Consider the following 16,958-nt stretch of genomic DNA (forward strand, 5'->3'; position numbering starts at 1 on the left):
CACATGCAGATATACATACATATATATATATATATATATATATATATATATATATATATATATTTACCGGAGTAAGCACATGAAATGTGCAACAAGGTGGAAAAAAGAGTACTCAAATACCAGAGGTATATGTATATATGTATACACACACACACATAAATATGCATGTAAGTATGTGTGTATCACAGTGGAAACTATTTACCAGATTTGAAAGTGTCTCTTAAACCTGAGTTTCTAAAAAAAGTCAAGATGTGAGAATAGTATTAGGAATAGATGACAATGATATACTCGTACATAGGTGGATGTTTGTGTGCGTGTGTGAGGGAGTGTCATACATAAGCCTGTTCAAAATTCATACATATGTTTTACATACACATACTCACATATATATATAATGTATGCATACACACAATTATATCCATGTATATACATACATACATATTGTATATATACACACAATTCTAAATATGTATGTACATGTGCATACACACACACAAACACAAACACACACACACACACATGGTTACAGGCTGCATTCTGTTCAATTCCAAAGAAACTTTTTCCAAGAATATTTTAAGTTCTATTTTGGAATTGTAAATTTTTATTTAAATAAATATTTTAGACTCAGTTAAACTTTCTTTGTGTATTTTATGATTGTGAATTGCTTAATTGTTGCAAACAATTTCAACTATACATGTGCGTGTACATGCATGCATACACACACACACACACACACACACATATAATCTATGCTAAGCATTACAGATGAGATGACAGAGGGCCAAGATAATTGGCAATTTGTTGTGCTCAAAGATCCATCCATCGCAACAAAAATGATATCCAAAAAATCACTTACTATACTTTATGTGCAGGGCCCTGCCCCACCTCTCTTTCTCTCTCTCTCTCTCCTGTCAAGCATTTCTCCCAATTCTCATCTCCTAACACCTATCACTCCTCTATCTATAATACTGTTAGGCTGCTATAATTACCTGAGAGCAGAATCAACATATATTCTTTTCTACTCTAGGCACGAGGGGGAGGGGCTAGTCCATTAGATCGACCCCAGTATGCAACTGGTACTTAATTTATCGACCCCAAAAGGATGAAAGGCAAAGTCAACCTCAGTGGAATTTGAACTCAGAACGAGAATCAACATATATTACATCTCCTCTCATCTGTAATCTCCTTGTCTTCTAGTTACCATTCCCTTATTTCATTCAGTTTTCACTTTACAATGTCAAATATCTTTATTTTGTTAAAGCTATTTCTTGCCTCGATTTACTCTCTTCCAGGTTTTGTTTTCTTTTCTTTTTACTTATATAATTATTTTTCTGCCTGGAAACACCACTTTAGTCTGTTGACGTAATTTCACATCGGTCCTCTTGATCATGTTATGTTAGAGCTGGTCATCTAATAACAACCACACCAATATTTTACTTTCAAAATTCCAATGACAGTTAGTCAACCAATATTTCAATTTATATTGTGATTTCTTCCCATTTTTTCCTCTTCTTTTTCCTTACTAGTGTATTTTATGACAAATGTACACACCTTCACCTTACCTTCTCCTAACCACCCATTAAAATGTCTATATCGGATCTTATTTTTAAATCAGTTTCTATATGGTCTTAAGTTTCCATACAGCTGAAATCTTCCATATAAATTGTGTCTATATATTTTCTCATTTTTATTCTGTCTGTGCTTCTACATATTTCACTTAAAATGCAAGAAATTTTTTTTTAAATATTTAAAGAAGCAATTGAGATAAACAGTCTCCATGGAAAATACAATCATAGATGCTACATTTTCTTGGTGGTGATGTTGTTTATGTTTGTTTGCACATATCTCAGTATCAGTTTGTTGTTCCACTTGTAACTGTTACATTCAACAAACGTTTGCACTTGTTTAATGTGCATTCTCTTAAAAAAACTTATTATTATCATTATTTTTGCTATTGTTATTATCAGAATAAGTACCTTCAGATGTTTCTTCCAAATCTTTAGATTCTCAGTTTAAATTCTACCAAAGTCAGCTTTGCTTTTCTTCCCTTTTGGGTCAATATAACAAAATACTGGTTGAATATTGGAATCAATATCAACTAGTCTCTATCCTTTAAAATTGTCAGCTTTGTACCTAAATTAGAAACCGTTATTTTTGGTAGAAATTATTGTGTAGAATACATATTGTGTAACATTTTGATAATATTAGAAGACAGCTGAGTAGTAAAGTAAGTTGTACAAGTTCTGCTACTGAACTGAAAGTGTCCTGTATAAAATGTATAACATTTCTACCCTCACACCCCAAATCCTGTTCATTTCTGTTCTAAAGTCCTCAAATTTTGATAGCCTTTTTACTTCTTTTATCAAGCAATGTTTTAGCCATAAAGATTTTAAGAATTTCACAGAGTAGAAAAGGATTCATTAGAAGGTTTTTTTCAGATTACATACATTCTATTGTTGTTGTTGTTGTTGTTATTTTCATCATCATCATCATTATCATTATTATTAAGGTGGTGAGCAGACAGAATCATTACAGCTTTGAGGCATTTCCTCCATCGTTATGTTCTGAGTTCAAATGCTGCTAAGTTCGACTTCAGCTGTCATCCTTTGAGGATCAATAGAATAAGTACCAGTTGAACACTGGGGTCAATGTAATCAACTTACCCACTCCCCTGAAATTGCTGGCCAGGTGCCAAAATTTGAAACTATTATTATTATTATTATTATTATTATTATTATTATTATTATTATTATTATTATTATTATCATTATTATTATTATCATTATTATTATTATTATTATTATTATTATTATTATTATTATTATTATTAAGGCAGTGACCTGGTAGAATCAATAGCACAAACAAAATACTTAGTGGCATTCCATCCATCTTTACAATCAGAGTTCAAATTCTGCCAAGATCAACTTTGCACCAGCCGAACACTGGGATCAATGTAATAAACTAGTCACCTCCCACAAAATTTCAGACTTTATGCCTACAACAACAACAACAGCAGCAGCAGCAGCAGCAGCAGCAGTAGCAGTAGCAGTAGTAGTAGTAGTAGTAGTAAGCTGGTAGAATCATTAGCATACTGTTTCAGTCACATTTTGGGTATCTCTTGCTGCTGAAAGTATTATTTCTTTATTCTGTACAACATAATTTTTCAGATCCAGTATTGCAGCACCAACAGTGTCTTCTGCATTTGGTAATCCTCTACCAATTTCCTTTCTTGGGCGATAAAGTCGGCCAGTATTACTTTTAGGATGGAATGTGTTGTGCATTGTTAGAAGCTTTCTTTCTACTTCTTCTACCCATATTCTGGAGTTTGATCCTTGTCCATTTCAGAAAGGGGACAGAGTGTCTCAATACTGTCGTTGCCCATGTATTTGTGGATTTAGTGATGTTCCCTCCATTTAATTTTGTGTCAATCACCATTCTTCTAATTCTCCTTTTGTATTCTTTAATGACTTTCTCATTTTCCTTTTCATAATCTTGTCATCTTGTAACACTCCTAAGTATTTGTATCCCTCATTATTCTACAGAAAATTTAATGATGTTGTCTTGTGGTAATTTTATGCCATCAGACTTTATCTTCTGGACTCTTTTCATAGTTAGTACTGCACACTAATCTAGCCCAAACTGCATTCCAATGTCTTCATGAAGATTCTCACTGTTTGTATCATAGAATCCAGGTCTAATCATTTGTTGTATATATCTCGAAGTCATCTCTATAAAATAGGTGATTTATTCTCATCGTGATTTTGGTAAACTCATAGACAGGCTTGCTGTAGCCTATCTTTCATTGCAAGACAAAACAATGATCATGAAAACACTTCCAATCAGTTAAGATTAGAAGCCAGGAGAGCCACTGCCTGGTATTTGCATCAGGCCATTATTATTATTATTATTATTATTATTATTATTGTTATTATTATTATCATTATTATTATTATTATAAACCATATAATTTATACTTTCTCTCACTGGCTTTTCCAGGGCAACAGTAATATTAGGTTATTTGCCACAAGAACTATTAGGGACATCAGTGTATGAATATTATCACCAAGACGATATTTCACACATGGCAGACATACACAGAAAAGGTAAGTTATCTCTTTTGCTCTCTCAGGCATACACACACACATGCATGCATGTACACACATGCACAAATATACTTGCACTGTAGGTTGCAGGAAAGAAGACTGCACTGGTATGGTTATGTCATGCATATGGATGAGAACAGCTGCATAAAATGTTCTAATTTCTAATTGTGTAAGGAACCTGTGGAAGAGGTAGACCCAGGAAGATGTGGAAAGAGCTGGTGAAATGTGATCTTCAGATGTTGAGCCTCACAAGTCAAGGACAGTGACCAGGATTTCTGATGAGTTTATGTGCTTGACAAGATACATCAAGCTAAGTGAAATCATGGTTGTGGTCTAGTGCCAGTGACATGTAAAAGGCACCTGTGCCAGTAACAATGAAAGGCACCTGTGCCAGTGACACATAAGAAGCACCCAGTACACTCTGTGGAGTGGTTATTGTTAGGAAGGGAATCCAGCCATAGAAAGGAAACAAAAACAGACTGGAGTCTGATGCAGCTCTCCAGCTTACCATCCAGTCAAACCCTTTAATCCATGTCAGCATGCAAAACGGACACTAAATAATGATGACGATGATGATAATATACTTAAATACATATACACACATAGATATATGTTTTATGTATTATTTATACACACACCCGCACACACACACACACAAATGAATGACAAGGGAACAGGAATTACATAATTAACTTCATTAGCTTACAGCTGTTCTGGCTATAAGAAGAAGTGCACTCAGAGCTGAGTGTTTAGTACACTGCACCTTAAAGCAGAAACAACTGTAAGCTAATGAAGTTGATTACATAATTCCTGTTTCCTTGTCATTCAATGATTTTATTATGTGCTGTACTATTCTAAAGAATATGTATATTGACGTCAAATGATTGGTCATTAGTACTGCTTCACCCGAGAAAAAAAATATATATATATATGTATTCCTTCACTTGTTTCAGTCATTTGACTGCAGCCATGCTGGAGCACCACCTTTAGTCAAACAAATCGAGCCCAAGACTAATTCTTTGTAAGACTAGTACTTATTTTATCAGTCTCTTTTGTTGAAGTGCTAAATTACTGGGATGTAAACACACCCACATTGGTTGTCAAGCGATGGTGGGGAAACAAACACAGATATACACACACAAATATATACACATGTATATATATATATATATATATATATATATATATATATATATATATATATATATCATCATCATCATCATCGTTTAACGTCCGCTTTCCATGCTAGCATGGGTTGGACGATTTATTTATTGGGACTGGTAAACCAGATGGTTACACCAGGCTCCAATCTGATTTGGCAGTGTTTCTACAGCTGGATGCCCTTCCTAACGCCAACCACTCCGAGAGTGTAGTGGGTGCTTTTATGTGCCACCGGCACGAAGGCCAGTCAGAAGTCCATCATATATATATATATATATATATATATATATATGATGGACTTCTTTCAGTTTCCATCTACCAAATCCATTCACAAGGCTTTGGTCAGCCTGAGGCTATAGTAGAAGAAAGACACTTTCCCAAGATACCATGCAGTGAGACTGAACCTGGAACCATATGGTTGGGAAGCCAGCTTCTTCCCACACAGCCACACCTACACCTACACCTATATATATATATATATATATATATATATATATATATATCGAAATAAAATGTATATATAGGTGCAGGTATAATTGTGTGGTAAGAAGCTTGCTTCCCAACCACATGGTTCTTGGTTCACTGCCACTGTGTGTCACCTTAGGCATGTCTTCTGCTATAGACTCAGGATGACCAAAATCCTTGAGTGGATTTGGTAGATGGAAACTGAAAGAAGTCCATCATATATATATATATATATATATATATATATATATATATATATATATATATGTATATATATATATATATAGGACCATTTGAGCATGATCGTTACCAGCGTCGCCTTACTGGCATTTGTGCCAGTGGCACGTTAGAAAATTATTCGAGAGAGGTCGTTGCCAGTGCCGCTTGACTGGCTCCTGTGCAGGTGGCACATAAAAGACACCATTTTGAGCGTGGCCGTTGCCAGTACCACATGACTGGCCCTCGTGCCGGTGGCACGTAAAAGCACCCACTACACTTTTGGAGTGGTTGGTGTTAGGAAGGGCATCCAGATATAAAAACTCAGCCAGATCAGATTGGAACCTGGTGCTGCCATCTGGTTCACCAGTCCCCATTCAAATCATCCAACCCATGCTAGCATGGAAAGCAGACGTTAAACGATGATGATGATGATATATATATATATATATATATTATGTGTGTTTGTGTTTGTGTGTATGTGTGTGTTTGTGTGTATGTGTGCGTTTGTGACTGTGTTTGGCACCCACCACTGCTTGACAACTGGTGTAGGTGTGCTTACATCACCATAACTTAGTAGTTCAATAGAATAAGTACCAGGTGTAAAAAAAAAGTATTGAAGTCAATTTATTCGACTAAAAGTTCTTCAAGGTCTGACAATTAAAAGAGGGAAAAGGTAATATTGCTATGTGTGGTTTAGAAGTCTGCTTCCCAAACAGGTTCAGTCCCACAACATACTTCCAGGCCAACAAAACCCTTATGAGTGGATTTAGTAGATGGAAAGTGAAAGAAGTCCATTACACAGACACACACGTGTGAGAGAGAGAATGTGTATATTTGTGTCTCCATGTCTTGACATCATATGATAGTCGTAAGTGATTGTCACTGTCATACAAGCTTTGTCATTTATTTCCAATATTCTGTGAAAACATGTCTAAACATAGGGAAATGTTACCATACTAGGAAGCAGGTGAGGGCTAGCAGCACAATGAGCATCCTGCAGAAGAACATTTTCCATAATAAATTTTGTTGCAACTAGTTACTTTTGAAGTCTTCATTGAACAATCAGATGAAATAAAGAAACAATGCAGTTATTGATAAGGAGAGTTGAAATTAATGAATGCAAGATTTCACAGTCCTAGCATCACTCCTTGATACTCAGTCTATCAACATTTCAGCCTACCCTCATAATATTTCACACAGGCCAGACATGTTTTCATGGATGATTGGAAATGAAAAACACTGTTTATATTATGGTGACACTAGTTTACAATTATCATATGACGTCAAAACAATGAGACACACCCATACTCACACACACACACACACAGATACATACACACATACATACATATGCACACACACACACTCACGCACATACATATGCACACACACGCACACGCACACACACACACACGCATGCACACATAAGCATGCACATACGTGACAGGCTTCTTTCAGATTATGTCAACCAAATCCATCCACAACAGTTTGATCAGCCTGAGGCTATAGTAGAAGACACTTACCCAAGGTGCCATGCAGTGGGACTGAACCCAAAAGTGACGTGGTTAAGAAGCAAACATTTTAACTACTCAGCCATGCCTGTATATATTGATAATATTTGAAATAAATAAATAAATGAATAACTAAATAAATATATAAATAAATAAATGAGGAATGGTCAGAGATGGGAAATCTTTTATTATGCCCTGTTCAAGCAAGACTGATCTGCAGCTAAACAACAAGAATAACAACAACCTAGATACAAAATTCCATCCTGATTAAAAGAGAAGGTGTATACAATATTATTTTCACCACTAACAGCCTCAGAGAAGAAACCCCAAAATATCCTGTTGCTCATACGATTATATAGTGTTTAATGCTAGTATCTCCAGCCAGTTCCAACTGTTACAAAACTGCCATTACGTCTGTAGTTGTGGAATTAGTGTCAGGAATTGGTTTTGACTCTGTTCCAATTTGTCGGACAGCTAACTTCATTACTGCCATCCACTTACAAGTCAGACCGCATAATGTGGCAACATTCAGGAAGAGAGAGAAAAACAACACACCAAGTTATGTGTACATGTGCACATACATACTCACACACATATATTATATATACATACATATATATATATATATATATATGTGTATGTATATATATATATATATATATATATATATATATATATATATATATATATATATATACATGCACACACATGCACACATATTCATACACACTCACATGCACATACATACATAGGAAGATAAAAATCTAAAATGCAAATACACCAATTTCTTGGAAGCTGTGTCTATCTCATCATCAAATGATAACCTAAACTTTTTATCTGTCTCTTTTTCTCTTTGTCTCCGGAACTTTCACTGTCTCATTATCTTTCTCCCTCTCTGTCTCTCTCTTTCTCCCCTCCCCCACACACATACACACACACATGCAAACCAAACAGATATCCTCTCTATCTATTTCTCTATCTGCATCTCTAGACCTTTATCTAGTTCTTCCTCACTTTCTCTAGTTTTTCCCACTCGTTTATTTGATCTGTCTCTTTCTCTCTGTCTCCCCCTTCTCTCACTCAGTTTTTTTTTTCTCTCCCCCTCATCATGCATTCCTAGAAACTGAGAATAAGCTTGCTCGTTTGTGAAAGGAAGATGTGTGGTTGGTTAGTGTTTTGCTCACTTACTGCAAGTGGTTACAATAAAATCTTTTGCTCACTGGTTATAGGTTTGAGGGTGCAGTATGTGTTGTGTGTGTGTGAGCATTTGTTGCCATGGCTTTTGTGGTTGATATTGTCAACTGTCAGCTTTATTACAGTAGCCCTATCATACACAAGTCTCAAAAGTAATATGGTAGAACAATCTAGGCCATGTTTTGGTCTGTTGCAAAATCATGCTGTGTATTCTGTAATCCTTTGCTGAGAAGATGATATATCCAGTGCTGGTGGTAGTTGTGTTGGTGCTGATGTGGAGCAATGGTTAGGCAGACCTACAGAGAGTTCGGACTAAATTTGAAAGTTTGTATAAAAGAAAAGAAAAAACAAAATATCCAATACAAAAATAAAAGTATTAGGAAGATAACAGTATATTCAAAGTAGCCACCCTCAGCTTTCACATGGCCTCAAGACAACTCCAGAACCTGGTACATGCATTCTCCACTGACCCTGGGGAAAATCTTTGAACATGTCCTTGATCTTGGCCACAAGCTCGACCTTGGTGTCTTTCTTAACTGCACCCCACACATAGTAATCCATGGTATTAGAATAGGTGGAATTAGGAGGCCAGAAATTTTTGCTGGTAAAGTCATAGAAATTCTCCAACAACCACGTCTTCCGAAGGTGTGGCAAGGAGCCAAATCCTGCTGCCACACATATGGCCTTCCAGCAACAACTCTCTCCAACCAGGGATTGACCACAGTCTCCTGCAGCTTCACACAGCTGTGTGAATTGAGCCTAAGGTCCTGTTTATCATACATACATCCATGCACGTTACACACACACACAGTCATAAGTGTGTGGCGGGGTATGCTTATATATCTGTATCAATATTTATATATGAAATTAAATAACTGTTCATACACATACATAAAAAATAGATGGAATATATGTGTATATTAATGCACATTTAAACATATATAACTGGCCTTAAGAAACTGACTGTAAGAACCAAGACAGCAAAAGACATCAGAGACAAATAGAAAATGAGAGAATCTAAAATCTAGAGAGAAAGAAAAGAATAAAAAGAAGTTCAGAGGAAGCTATAAGGAGATGCACAAGCACTCACCTTTGAGTGCACTGCATCTTATAACAGAAACAGCTGTAAGCCAATGAAGTTTATTATGTAATTCTTATTCCTTGTCATTTATTTAATTTCAAATTATGCTCTGTATTCAACTAATGCTTTATTCTAAAGCATATTTATATTGAGTTCTAACATCAGGTTATTAGTATTGTTATGCCTAAACAAAGTCTTAAATTTCAATATCTATCTATCTACATGCATATATATATATCAGGAGTGACTGTGTGGTAAGTAGCTTGCTTACCAACCACATGGTTCTGGGTTCATTCCCACTGCGTGGCACCTTGGGAAAGTGTCTTCTACTATAGCCTCGGGCTGACCAAAGCCTTGTGAGTGGATTTGGTAGACAGAAACTGAAAGAAGCCCGTCGTATATATATATATATATATATATATATATATATATATATATATATATGTATGTGTGTGTATATGTTTGTGTCTCTGTGTTTGTCCCCCCAACATCGTTTGACAACTGATGCTGGTGTGTTTACGTCCCTGTAACTTAGCGGTTCAGCAAAAGAGACCGATAGAATAAGTACTAGGCTTCCAAAGAATAAGTCCTAGGGTCGATTTGCTCGACTAAAGGCGGTGCTCCAGCACGGTCACAGTCAAATGACTGAAACAAGTAAAAGAGTAAAGAGTATATATATATATATATATATATATATATATATATGTGTGTGTGTGTGTGTGTGTGTGTGTGTGTGTGTGTGTGTAGTGAGGAATTATCAATCCAGGTAAAATACTCAATAAGCTTTCTGTTAGTAAACTTGGCTAACAATATTGTTTATATTAGTAAAGAACACCACATATTCTTGTGGCTGGGTCTGAGTTTATAGTCCATCACCATTCTGTATTGTAAATCCATGGTTATGCTCCAGTTATACTGGTTTTTACACAGAATGATATACAAGATACCATAAAGGTCATTACATATTTTTCTTTATTGTAATAAATTTGACTTCCATCTGCTTCCAGTAGTCATTATAGGTGCATTATTGAAAACCAGAAATGACTCTGATGAAAGTAGCATTAATTCTCTAGGTCATTTGATATTTTTCAACCAATCAATGGACCAATTAAGTAAATCTCACTAGTGTTGGCAGCACAAAAGAAGCTGCCAGAACATGAGGTAAAGTTGTTGGCATTGAGAAGAATATCAGATTGTAAACATCATGCCAAAGTAAAAAGTGAAGCATGATACTTATCCTTGGATTCCTCAGATCCTGTCAAACTGTTGCTGTTGTTGCTGCTCGTGGTGGTGGTGGTAGTGGTGGTGGCGGCAGCGGTGGTGGAGGAGGAGGAGGAGGAAAACTGAAGTTTGACATAACGTGAGCACCTCAGTACTTGACAAAACACTAAGAGATGTATGTACAGTCATGACATTAACATACATGAAGAAAAAAATGTGGAGCTATTATTACTACTACTACTACTACTACTACTACTACTGTGAAGTAAATAAATGAAGGAAACATCCTAACCTAAAGCAGAATTTGATAAATTGTCATGTAGCACTTAATCAGAAGAGATATGATCAGCAGTACAATCATGTACAATTAGAGAGTTTAAAAGAGCAGAAATTAATGACATCAATAATGATCGGAGACAAGAAATCAAATTTGATAAAATGTTCAAGAGGATTATTAATTCCAAACATATTATTGTGGAGTAGTAGAAAAGAACATTTCCATTCTAGATAATGCAATAGAATGAGACATGGTTATGGAATATAGTGTTTTTGTTGTTGTTTTGGAAGCAGTGGGATGAGGGGGTGATGGTAGTGGCAGCAGTGGTTGTAAGAAGGACAAGGTGAAGATGATGATGATAGTGGTGGTGGTAATGATGATGATGATGATGTGGAGGTGGTGGTGGTGATGGTGGTGGTGGTGGTGGTAATAGTAGTAGTAGTAGTAGTAGTAGTAGCGGTGATGCTGGTTATGGTGGTGGTAGTGGTGGTGGTGGTGGTGGTGGTGGCAGTAGTGGTAGTAGTAGTATCAGTGACGGTGCCAGCGGTGATGGTAGTAGCCGTGGCAGTAATGGTAATGGCTGTAGTAGTGATAGAAGTGATGGTGGTGGTGGTGGTGGTGGTGGTGGTAGTAGTAGTAGTAGTAGTAGTAGCAGCAGCAATTATTTTTCTCTCAACATCCGCTGTTAACAACAAACAACCCACAGATCAGATGTGGTAGTTTCTTCATGTCAAAGCCATATCACCAAGGGTTGTTTTCTCTTTATATTTGTGTCAATGAAGGGAGGCAGAAGAGGGCTGCCCATAACCTGTCTTAGACTCATGAGTCTGCGTGGTTCTAAGATAGAAGGATTTGGGTCAGTATCTTGTATAAAGGGTTTCAGAAGAAAAATACATTTTGCCTGGTGCAAAATAGAAATGTGACACTGGGTCGTCATTGGAAGCATGTGTAAATTCTTTTACTTGTTTCAGTTTGTGTCCATGCTGGTGCACCATCTTGAATAGTTTTAACTGAACAAATCAACCCCAGGACTTTTTTTTTTTTTTAAGCCTGGTACTTATTCTATCAGTTTCTTTTGCCAAACCACTAAGTTACAGGAATGTAAACACACCAACACCAGTTGTCCAGAGGTGATGGGGTGACAGAGACAAAGACACATACAGACATATACATATATATATATATATATATATATATATATATATATATATACAACAAACATCTTTCAGTATCCATCTACCAAATCCACTCATGAGGTTTTGGTCAGCCCAAGGCTAATAGTAGAAAACACTTGCCCAAGGTGCCATGCAGTGGGATTGAACCCAGAACCACACGATTAGGAAGCAAGCTTCTTACCACACAGCCATGCCTATGCGTCTTTTATCATCTATTTATTTCAGTCATTGGACTGTGACCATGCTGGGGCACTGCCTTGCAGGGTTTTGTTAAACAAATTGATACCAGTACTTATTTTTAAGCCTTCTCCTTATTTTGTTGGTCTTTTTTTTTGCCAAACCACTAAGTTAAGGGTTTAGGGTTAGTGTTAGAGTTAGGGAATGTAAACAGATAAACAAAACAACACCCGTAGTCAAGTAGTTGTGAGAGACAAACACAAACACAGACATATATACATATATGTATATATATACATATATACATGTATATATATATATATATATATATATATATATATATATATATATATATATATATATATATATATATCTAGGGTTGAACAGAAAGCATACAACAAGGAGTAAAGTTAGACAATAACAGAGTAAACAGGAAAGTAGAAGAAAACTAAACAGACAGGAAATTAGACAACGACATGATACATGGAATATTCACAGCTTAGTTTTCCTCTTCAAAGATGCAAAATATCATAGCGGTTTCATTCCAGTTACCTTTGATACTGCTCAATTTTGCGTCTTTGACCGAAGGGGAAAATTCAGCTGTGAATATTCCATGTATTGTGCTATTGTCTAATTTCCTGTCCGTTTAGTTTTCATCTACTTTCCAGTTTACTCTGCTTCCATCTAACTTTCTCTCCTTGTATTCTTTCTGTTCAACCCTTGATGCATCCATGTAGTGCAATGCGCATCATTTATTTACTTCATTGTAAAAAAATATTCCTGAATATTCTGGTGCTCCTCTTGACCCCATCTCCACTCTTACTCTACATTTTTCTCCACTCTTTCTCTCTGCCTCCCTTTATTTCTTTTTGTTCTCCCGCTCTCTGTCTCCCCCTCTTTCCCTCTATCTTTTTCCACCTCTAATCTTACTCTCTCTTTCTCCATCCTTTCCACCCTCACTTGCTTCCCTTGTATTGTTCCCTTCTCTCTTTCTTACTCTGCTCCTTCATTCTCTCTCTTTCTTGATCTGCTCCTTTGTTCCCTCTCTCTCTCTCTCTCTCTCTCTCTCTCTCTCTCTCTGTGTCACCGCCTCTTTCCTTCTCTCAACACTTCCCATTCCATACTACATGGACAGCTGCCCACAAAAATGGTGTCCTTCTTTTTTGTCCTACCTTTGATGAGACTGGTCACACTTTTGCTATATCCATGCTGTCTTCTAAGACTTACTCTATTATCTCTTTGTGCTACTCCACTTAGTTTTTCAACAACTGCAAAGCTCTTTCTGTTATATTTGTGGTATATGTATAATTATTACTATTTTCTTCCTAGTTTGTATATATATACTATATATATATACTGTTTGTGTATATATATATATATATATATACTGTTATATATGCATAATCCATTGTCTCTTGTATTTATATAATGTCTTGTTTGCTTCTGTCTTAGCACACATTCACTAGCTTTTTCCCAGTAGCTTAATAAAAGTACTGGCACCTGCAAAATTGAGCAGTATCAAAGGTAATTGGTGTGAAACTGCTATGATATTTTGTGCCTTTGACTGAATATTCTGCATATCGTGTCATTGTCTAATTTCCTATCCATTTAGTTTACGTCTACTTTCTCATTTACTCTACTTTCATCTAACTTTTCTCCTTGTATTCTTTCTGTCCAACCCATGATACATCCATGTAGCACAATACATATCATTTGTTTACATATATATTTATATCTATATTTGTATATGTATATATATATATATGCACATACATATACACATACATATACATACATACATACATATATGTATGTATTTATATATACACACATATATGTACACACACATACATGCACACACACGCGTGTATAACAGAAAGAACACAAGGAGAAAATACAGCAAGCGGAAAACCAACAAAAGACACAACATACAGAAAATTACACAATAACATGACATATGGGAAACTGGACAAAAACAAGACACACAGAACATTTGCAGCTGATTTCCTCCTCAGTCAATGTCCAGAACATCCTAGCAGTTTTGTGATGTTAAAAGGCTGTTTTCTCCTTGTTGTGTTCTTTCTGTTCAACCATTGATTTATCTACGTTGCGCACAGCACAACCTGTTGTTTACTTGTGTGTGTGTGTGTGTGTGTGTGTGTGTGTGTGTGTGTGTGTGTGTGTGTGTGTGTGTGTGTGTGCATGTGTGTGTGTGTGTGTGTGTGTGTGTGTTTGTATTTGTGTGTGTGTACACAGTTTAAAAGAGTTTACAGAAGTATCTGTGGCTAGAGTAAGAAAAAAGCTAAATGTTCAGAGAATTGTTACCTGTGTTAGTGACAATGAGTAAATTAGTGATATTGTATGGTAATACGATGTGAGTAATGAGTATGGAGTATTTGGTGAGTGAGAAAATAGAGTGCATGTGAGTGGTGTGAGCAGCTGAGTATTAATAGCATCAACCAGTATGTATGCAGGACTGTAATGTTATAGACATGTAATAAGAATGGATTACACATTCTAGTTGAAAGGGGGCTGTATGGTAATAGTAAACAGTACAAATGGCAGAGGGAAAAAACAACACAAGAAAGATATCATCATCCTCATTTTAACATCCAATTTTCAATGCTTACATAGCTCAGGCAGAATTCATTGAGGCAGATTTTCTATGGTCAGATGCCCTAACTGTTACTAAGAAGACAGAAAGAAATGTGAACTAGGACTCATAGATGCAATGAAGCATGACAGAGGTGTGGTGATATATTGTAACATGTTCAGTCAGTGGACCACATGAAGTTGGTGTAGGGTCAGAAGTTAACATGAAACATGCAGGAAGGAAAGATAGTATTTTTGTGGGTATTTAGTTATAACAGAACTATTCACATGCTTAAGGATGAGTATTTTAGTGAGGCCCAGAAATGTGTTTTGGTTCATCTGTAGAAATTAATCAAACATGGAAATCATCTTCCGTTTGAATATATGCTTCAAATGGCTGTAATGCTTCTATGATACATATCTACACACACACACACACACACACACACACACACACACACACACAAACACACACAAACATATACACACACATACAAACATTTCAAAATGATTTTCTTTCTTTATCTCACATGAAGTTGTATGTATTTCAGTTTATAAGCAAATTTTTAGTTACAAACTGACAAATATGCACATCTTTATGTACATATATAATCATACAGAATTATCTATGTACGTTTGCATGAAAGTAGAAGACAACAGGTAAGGAGACAGACTGACATACATTCTAATTCATACATAAAGATGTCCTATCTCAGCAATAAAATATATAACACAACTCATGTGTATGGCACTTCAATGTAATAATATATTTTTCTATATCATTCATTGTATAACATTGTATTTACTAAATGATATAACTATTAACCCATACCATTAAATTAAGTGCAATCATAACCTTACTGCAATCATCATCATCGTTTAACGTCCGCTTTCCATGCTAGCATGGGTTGGACGACTTGACTGAGGACTGGTGAAACCGGACGGCAACACCAGGCTCCAATCTAAATTTGGCAGAGTTTCTACAGCTGGATGCCCTTCCTAACGCCAACCACTCAGAGAGTGTAGTAGGTGCTTTTACGTGTCACCTGCACGAAGGCCAGTCAGGCGATACTGGCAACGGCCACGCTCGAAATGGTGTCTTTTATGTGCCACCCGCACAAGCCAGTCCAGGGGCACTGGCAACGATCTCGCTCGAAAATCCTACGGAAGCCAGTCAGGCGATACTGGCAACGGCCACGCTCGAAATGGTGCATCTTATGTGCCACCCGCACAAGAGCCAGTCCAGGGGCACTGGCAACGATCTTACTTGGCTTGCCGGGTTTTCTCACGCACAGCACATTTCCAAAGGTCTCGGTCAGTAGTCATCGCCTCGGTGAGGCCCAATGTACGAAGGTCTTGCCTCACCACCTCAGCCCAGGTCTTCCTGGGCCTACCTCTTCCACGGGTTCCCTCAACTGTTAGGGTGTGGCACTTTTTCACGCAGCTATCCTCATCCATTCTCACCACATGTCCATACCAGCGCAATCGTCTCTCTTGCACACCACAACTGATGCTTCTAATGTTCAGCTTTTCTCTCAAGATACTTACACTCTGACGGGTATTCACATTGACATTACACATCCAACGGAGCATACTGGCTTCATTCCTTGCGAGCCTACGTATGTCCTCAGCAGTTACAGCCCATGTTTCACTGCCATGTAGCATGGCTGTTCGTACACATGCGTCATACAGTCTGCCTTTTACTCTGAGTGAGAGTCCCTTTGTCGCCAGCAGGGGTAAGAGCTCTCTAAACTTTGCCCAGGCTATTCTTATTCTAGCAGC

The 16,958-nt window shown here is 36.7% G+C and overlaps 1 protein-coding gene and 1 long non-coding RNA gene across 3 annotated transcripts in view; one reads left to right on the top strand and one right to left on the bottom strand.

Annotated features, from left to right (window-relative positions):
- The window catches only part of LOC106873181 (basic helix-loop-helix ARNT-like protein 1), a 788,348-nt gene that overhangs the window by 756,710 nt on the left and 14,680 nt on the right, over window positions 1-16,958 (top strand). For both annotated transcript variants that reach the window (XM_089355050.1, XM_089355049.1), the window contains one exon: window positions 3,997-4,103. In XM_089355050.1, coding sequence (XP_089211176.1) covers window positions 3,997-4,103 — 107 coding nt within the window. The remainder of the gene's footprint in view (window positions 1-3,996; window positions 4,104-16,958) is intronic.
- LOC128248369 (uncharacterized) overlaps window positions 1-16,958 on the bottom strand; it is a 36,563-nt gene that overhangs the window by 10,609 nt on the left and 8,996 nt on the right. The window lies entirely within an intron of this gene.

The sequence above is a fragment of the Octopus bimaculoides genome, chromosome 7 (genome assembly GCF_046866305.1).
Source record: "Octopus bimaculoides isolate indiv1 chromosome 7, ASM4686630v1, whole genome shotgun sequence".
In the NCBI taxonomy this organism is placed as follows: domain Eukaryota; kingdom Metazoa; phylum Mollusca; class Cephalopoda; order Octopoda; family Octopodidae; genus Octopus; species Octopus bimaculoides.